Source organism: Schistocerca americana, chromosome 5 (assembly GCF_021461395.2).
Source record: "Schistocerca americana isolate TAMUIC-IGC-003095 chromosome 5, iqSchAmer2.1, whole genome shotgun sequence".
NCBI lineage: Eukaryota > Metazoa > Arthropoda > Insecta > Orthoptera > Acrididae > Schistocerca > Schistocerca americana.
Window position 1 is genome coordinate 533450112 of NC_060123.1, and position 7538 is coordinate 533457649.

The 7538-nt window shown below is 41.5% G+C and overlaps 1 protein-coding gene across 1 annotated transcript; it reads left to right on the forward strand.

Moving 5' to 3' along the window:
• The first annotated feature begins 206 nt into the window (after positions 1-206).
• On the forward strand, positions 207-5334 carry LOC124616202 (chondroitin proteoglycan-2-like). Its single transcript, XM_047144506.1, has 3 exons — positions 207-229; positions 1502-1581; positions 4428-5334. Exons 1-3 carry the CDS (start codon positions 223-225, stop codon positions 4755-4757), a joined length of 417 nt encoding a protein of 138 aa, XP_047000462.1. The 5' UTR covers positions 207-222; the 3' UTR covers positions 4758-5334.
• The last annotated feature ends 2204 nt before the right edge of the window (positions 5335-7538 follow it).

Below are 7538 nucleotides of genomic sequence, written 5' to 3' on the forward strand. Positions count from 1 at the left end.
GTCAAAATTAATACGCTTTGAAGTGTTTGAAGGATTAAGTAGCTTTTGATGTATTCGAGTAGTAATGATAACTAAATCTTCAGTTAGAGAACGTTTAAGCCTTATCTGTCGGTATCTCCGCTTCTATTTTGCTCTATCAGGATTCGTGACGCACAAAACGGGTATTTAAGCTCGCCAAAAACGAGGGAGGGTCATCCAGACGGACTGCAGAGAACGACCATCATGAGGGGTAAGTTCTCGGAGCTGGCCTCCTGTAAGCCGCATACGATTGAACTTTTAACGCACCTTTCTTTGCACTAAATTTTGTAACGTACTAAGACTTTACTGGTCCGGGGCGCCAACGGTTCTCGGAAATTGACTGACGTAAGACAATATGCCTCAGAATTCCATCGAAGCTTCCGTTTACCACAAATTTGATATCTGATATCTTGAGAAAGGCTATACTACTCGTAGAATTGCCTCAAGAGAAACGGAACTTTTCATGACTAATGTCCTCCTAACTTATGTATTATGGAACAAAGTAAGAATTTGTTATATCGACGTTAGTGAATAAAAGGCCAAGGAAGGCAGTAGGTTATTCCTGCGGCTTATGAGCTAGGACAACAAGATACTTGAGCAATACAGTAAATTTATGACATTCATTTCGATGTCGACGCAAGTACTGCTTCCTATACGAAGTTGAAACTTTAAACTCTGTTTTACTTTAAGATTCTGGAAATTAAATATTGTTTTTGTAATACGTGGTGCAGAGTCAGCTAAGGGAGCATGCACTTTGTAATAGTGGGCTGTGAATTTTTTTGTCTTGTTCGGAATATAAAAAAGTAGTTAGACAACCGATGTCATTTGCTGAATTACCATGTTACGATCGCAGACCCTAATGTAATCGGTAGCCTAGAATGCAGTGTGAGAAATAATCTGTGGGAGTGCATTGAAAACAACAGATTTACAAGGTGGTTAAAAATGTTCTCAATGGACTACAAGCAACCACCACAAGAGAGCAGCTATAATGTTTGCATTTTTTTGGAACTCATTTAGTTTTACACTCATGCGGCTAAATGTAACGATTCACCAAAGACATCAGCTTTCACCGATTTTTAAGGTTTTATTAACGAGCAGGTCATTGCTTTAAATCATTTTGACTTTGATCAGAGAACAGGGTTCGTTTGTGAAACAAATAACGACTGGTGAGGAGACACATACACAAGCAGGACTCTCCCTTCCCGGGGCTATGTCAGCCCGTATTCTAAAGATAAGAAAATATTTCATTAAATTCCATTCCGTTTGCTGTACACCATGACTATGTGATAAAAACTGATAACAACTTTAAAACTATTCGGTACACTCCATTAAGAAACTTTTTTCATTTATAAGCAGTTATCAATGGACGTAACACCTACATCGTTCTCAATGTATTGAGATCACTCATTGCAATTTCGGTATTACGTAATTTTGCCAGTTTACCATATAAGCAAGTAGACCGTTAAACTTATTTCCTTTGCAGGTGTTTTCCTGATTGCAAGCTGTCTGCTGGCTACGCTGGTGGTTGTCAGCCATGCAGCGACTCTCAGACAGCGCCATATGGTAAGAATTTTCTTCGGCAGAAACTGAGTTATCAGTCTTTTCTCACTGCCATCAACAGTTTAAATGTTTCAGAACGTAAGATGTTTTTCTCTAGGTTCGTCTTGACTGTACAGAAGTTACAAGGTTTCTCAGCTGTTTTGTAATCTAACTCGCGCGAAAACAGGGGTCTTTTGTCACAAACGAGATCTGCTTCCACAAAAATATGTAGTTTGCATGCTACTTCTGTATTATAACCGTATACAGTGTGTTATGCGAGAACGAATCAATAGACGTAGTAAGAAAATTTTGTCGCATTTCACAAAGATTCAACATAACTTATACTTACGAACAGACGCAGGATGATTCACAAACGAGATTTTTTTCCAGAGAAGACGCAATTAAATTGACTTATCTCATACTGTCAGGAACAAGTCGAATGAGAAAAGCTTTTTTTATGTTTTTCTGAAAGTGCATGTTTTTTTATCAACGCATCAGAATTGGTTGTATGAAACAATTGAACAGAAAAATTTTACTACAGTGAAACCTGTGTCACTTCTAACAGTCCTCATGTGGACTGTTGGCAACGTGAATATGAAGTTGAGACGCGAGAAATAGACGTTGCTAAAACAAGACACCATGTGCCGTCGGACTTTGCGGTGAGTGGTTGTAAAATATCGCAAGAAATCTGCGGAAGCAGTTACCCGTCAGTTACGAAGTGCTAAGTGAGGTTAGGCTGGCACTGACTGCGCATTTGAAGTTAAAAACAATGGGACACAATGGTCAAACCGTTTCTCGTAAGTCACACTTCTATAGTCACTACAGTCCGTCGACTGAGGTGGTCTAAGAAGCGACGAAACTGGACACTGGATGACAGGGACGAGTGATCTAGAGTGACGAATCAAGATAGAACCGTTGGAAGTCCGATGGAAGAGTTAGTGTGTGGCGAATTCCTAGAGAACGTTAGCTGCAGTTACGTGTAGTACCAACAGTAAAGGACAGAGGTGGTGTTACGGTATGGGAGTATTTATAGTTCACCCGTGATTCGGGGATGGCGTCCTTGACTATTAACCACAACGTCCTGCGTTCCGGTTTCGAACCCTGGTCATATTTTGAATAAAAATCGTAAGTAATCATGGCCTAAGACTTCTGGGATAAGAAGTCACCCTCGTTCTACCAACGATCTGGTCAAAGAAGGCGGAAGAGTAGACAGATGTTCAGGGCACTCTCTTGCTCTTGGGATGGGAAACTGTACCCAAATGGCGGAAGAATCAGCAATGATCGACGGCATGAGGATGCTAAAGGCAATGGATAGTACTGCGTTATAAAAAGATAATGTGTATCCACAGGACGTGTGGCCTATTACTTAAAAAAATGATCATGATGCCTTCTCCATTGGGAAAGAGTCCGGATTACTCCCGCATTTGGATCTCAGGAGGAGATTACCAAGGGGGAGGTGACCGTGAGTAAAAGATGGGATAACCACCGGCGAGATAACTTCCTGGGAATCTCAGCACGGAATTCCAGAAGTCTGAACGTGGTGTTAAAGATGAAGAGATAGAGAAAGTATGTGAGGGTACTGAACTGGTAATTGAGTATGTCGAGGGAGACTTGACACTAATAGTGTTATTGCATTGGAACGCGGCTAAGCGCGAAGGAATAGAAGGAAGTGTTGTAACGGAGTATTGGCATCATAGTAGAAATGAGAGAGAAGAAAGACTAATTGAGCTCTGCAACAAATTTCAGACGACAGTAGCGAACACTCTGTCAAGAATCGCAGGGAGAAGAGCATACTGGGAAAAGTTTAAAGATGTTGAGGTGGGCCATCCGAGGTAACCATCGTGCACAGATCCGATAGCCAAGCAAAGCAATAGTGCGACCCACACGTTCTTGTGAAATGCCAGTTGTGCTTGCAATTTCTCTCTGAGTGATACGACGACCGTCCTGAATCAATCTGTCAACTTGTGAAACTCGGTGGTTGCTGTCCCAAGACCTCCAATTCTTTGTTTGTCACGCAGGTCAGAAGTTCCCGCCTCAACATCTTACTCGCCCAACGACGCAGGGTACTCACATGTACACAATCACCATAAACTGCTTTCATTCTCTGATGAATCTCCTTTGGGGTGACACCTTCTGCCGTCAAGAATTCAATGACTGCACGTAGCTTAAATCGCATTGACCGATCGTCTCCGCAGGGCTCCATACTTTACACTGTAACAACACAACCGTTCAATGTTAAGACTTCCCGCTGATTGGAGCTGTAGAGAAGAGGCTACAGAACAAGCCAGTATTTGCCACATACCAATGCTGCCAACTGTTGAAGAGTTACGAAGATTGAGGGACCACTTTTCAGTCAACCCTCGTATTTGTGTTTCAGTCCTCCCTCTCTCTAGTGACTCTGTAGTAAGTAAATTGCGACTCTGAAGGGCAGTGCTTGAGACAGGAAAAGTACGTGTTTATCGAGGGCTACCAACGTCGCTTTATTGAACTCAAAAAGCATCAATGCCGCGAATGTATTGAGATGTGTGACAGGTGGAAGAGACAATTTCTGCTAAGCGAAGTGAATTGTGTTTCAAATTCCCTAATATGTCACAGGCTTAATGTCATTGCTACTATCATTTAAAAGGTTTCGTCGAAAAAAAAAATCAGTTTTTTCCAAAGTCAGGGCCTTATTTTACATTTTTCTCTCCATACATGAGATCTAGAAGAATTTCGTACTATCCTTCAGCTACATCTCTTAAATTTATCCACAACCTGTGAGTTACCTTCCTGTAAGTTATGGATGTTGACCTTTGTACTAGGAACAATATCTGCTTTTCCTTTTTCGCTCCACTGACAGAAGCTTTTACTCACTGCTTTTCCATTTATAGGCGCTGGTAGCAAACGCGGGCTGCAGCGGTGCGGGAGAGCCGTTCCCCAACCCTGATGACTGCGGCAGCTTCCTGCAGTGCGAAGCATCGGGCGTCGCAGCGGTCAAGCAGTGCCCCGCCGACCTGCACTTCAACGCGAAGCTCAAAGTATGCGACTACCCGTGGTCCGCCAACTGCAAGGAGGCGGACAGCTCGTCTTCGGACAGTTCTTCTCAAGAAGGCGACGATTCCTCATCTGAAGAGGCAGACAAGGCCGTTGCTAAAGTCAGTAAGAAACTAGAGTCAAGTGCACCAGCAAAGACACCAAAGGCCATTGCTCTTCATGCCTAAGATTGCATTACATTTCTCCATGCGCCACGTCTGACAAAGGTCTGAATGACTCACGTACGTTCAACTAGTTCACTTTTATTGCTTGGTAGTAAAAATTCACGAAAACAGTTCTGTGACAAATGCATCTCTTTCATAAACCGACAGAAAAATCAGAGCCGTTAATTACGACAAGGATAATTATTGTACGTCATTAGTCTTTAGTTTCTGCCCTCTGAAAACCTTTTGACTTTCTGGATCAATACGTCTGTGATAAAAGACGACTGTAAGAACTATATATCTCGTTCGACTCAAGCTTTTCAAAGCGGCTTACTGATAACTTTGTTAACTTTTGACGTAACCTGTGCTGTGGAAAAAGCAGTATAGCAGGAATAAAAGTTGCACCTAAGAAATATTAACTTGGTATGCGGTTATTTACGTGGCTGTCTATGTCAGAAGCCAAGAACCAAGTAAAGAATAAAACTACGGCCGTTATTCATGTGACACAAACAGATTGACTGTTGTGCTAGTATGTAGCTATTGAAATTGTAATTTAGAATGTAGTGATCAGCAATTATTTGAAATAAATATAAAAAATATATTGTTTGTATTATGTCATTACACTAATAAATGCTTCCCTTGTGTGGTCATCACGTCTGTAGCTGTTCATGTTGTCTATGGTACTGAAAAACGTTTTTAGCAGTTGCACTGTGAAGAAAAACTTGTGAAGAAATTTCATAGACAGAATCAACTACTAATTCTAATCATTAGAATACTGCGTTTATCTGATTTACCAAACTATGACTTCACATCATTCATTCCTTTAATCTGAACTTGTTATGTTGAGAGGCAACGCAGAGAAGCGTAATTTATTTAGTTTATACTGTATGTAGATGTGATCAAACCAGGTGGTACTTCGTTGATCTTAATAACAATTTTGAAAAAAAAAATGTTCAAATGTATGTGAAATCTTATGGGAATTAACTGCTAAGGTCATCAGTCCCTAAGTTTACACACTACTTAACCTAAATTATCGTAAGGACAAACACACACACCCATGACCGAGGGAGGACTTGAACCTCCGCCGGGACCAGCCGCACAGTCCGTAACTGCAGCGCCTTAGATCGCTCGTAACAATTTTGATACACGGGATTTTTGTAGTAAGGAAAACGTGTGGTGATATTAGAAATATGCATTTTTACGAAATAGCGTGGGACATCATAGAACTGCTGGGAAGGATTGCGAGCTGTATAGCTCAAAAGAACTGCACAAAGTGAGGCTACCACCAAGTTCCGTTCTAGTGGAATTTCGTTCTCCTCAATTCAGTCACGATCGCCTTCGGCATTTCCTATTGCTCCCCACTACTTCGTGGCATAATTTCCATTATTCCTTCATTCCGGAGATCCTAAGAAGATATCAAGATTTCTAAAGGCGAAATCGACAAAAATTATGTTTCAGTAACACAGTAATGAAACAAGTATCCCTAATCATCATTACAGAACTGACTTGGAGCTAGAGGAGCACATACGAAGAACTTAAGCTGACCATGTGAAGCCTCGTCTCTTGTCTTGGGATCACCTCAATATATCGGCTGGAAAGTATAGAAATTAAATTAGCACAGGCCGTGCCACGAGTGATTAGACTCAGGGAAGATACAGTTTAACTGTCAAGGCCAAGCAATGGGTCTAAATAAAAGACCGCTACTACAGATCATTCTTTTCCCGTCCTCTTAAAATTACGCACATCTACTCATTGGTTGAGAGTAGTGTAATGTATGCTTCACTTGGGCTGTCCCTGATGGGAAGTGATGTCAGGCAGAACCTTCGACCGTTTCCATTTGTTTTGTGTGTGGCCAGTCAGGCGCGATTACGTCTGTTCCTCCTCATCTATTATGTAGATCCACTTGAGAACGGCCAGTCCCGGAAACTACAAGTGGAAATAATTTTTTTTTCAATATTTCTGTTCTTGTTTACGTAAGTGTGGCATCACTTAGCTATCTTCGTTCTTGAATTTATGCCTCTTTCAGTGTGAAGCTAAACTGCGGCCATATTAATGGCCATTTATTGTGAAAAACATATTTTCGCTGATGAAGTGGTGGTAGAAACGTGGTTGCCTCCAGCGTTAAATGCTAGACGTAATTGAATCTGTAAGCTATTTAAATATAAGTTCCATTTTATTTACGCGCGTCCATTCCTCAAGAAACACAGACTTCACTTTTCCGTAGATGGGAGGATCTATTCTATTAGGAGATGACTTCTCACCTCTATTGGAAGTGCGTGTATGTGATGACCTTGACTTCCCTACAGATCATCGGGTCATTCTGCCTCCAGTTTATTTTCATCGGCATTGACAGCAAAGTGACAAAGTTAAATAGAGCTAGATTTCAGATACTTATCGTCAGTTTTACGCAGAGTGACCACGATTCACTATGCAGCTACACTAACGATGAACAAGAGCCTACAGAGTGTGCCTGTGAGAAACCTAACCAGCTGAGACTAGCCCCTGTCTTACCTCTTTGACAACACCATGTGAATCTTGAAAATGTTGGTACATATAGGCCGCTCTTCATAATCTCAGTGTTTGGAAGTCCTAAGGTGCTAAGTTAGAACTGAACTGTGGAAATGCTAAAACAGGATGGTCTAATTTTGGAATACGTTAGGTTCCACGTCACAAACCTCTTATGGGATCCAGGGGTGGTGTCACTGACTATCAATCAACAAGTCCTGGGTCCCAGATTTCATCCCAACCACTGCTTCAATTTTGAATGAAAATCATCTGCAGTGGCAAATGATGACTCCTCTTGTA

What these genes read in the sequence shown, in the direction of transcription:
- LOC124616202 (XM_047144506.1), top strand. An exon ending in CTCTCAGACAGCGCCATATG is followed by an intron (nt 1,582 to 4,427) that starts GTAAGAATTTTC and finishes TTCCATTTATAG; the next exon opens with GCGCTGGTAGCAAACGCGGG.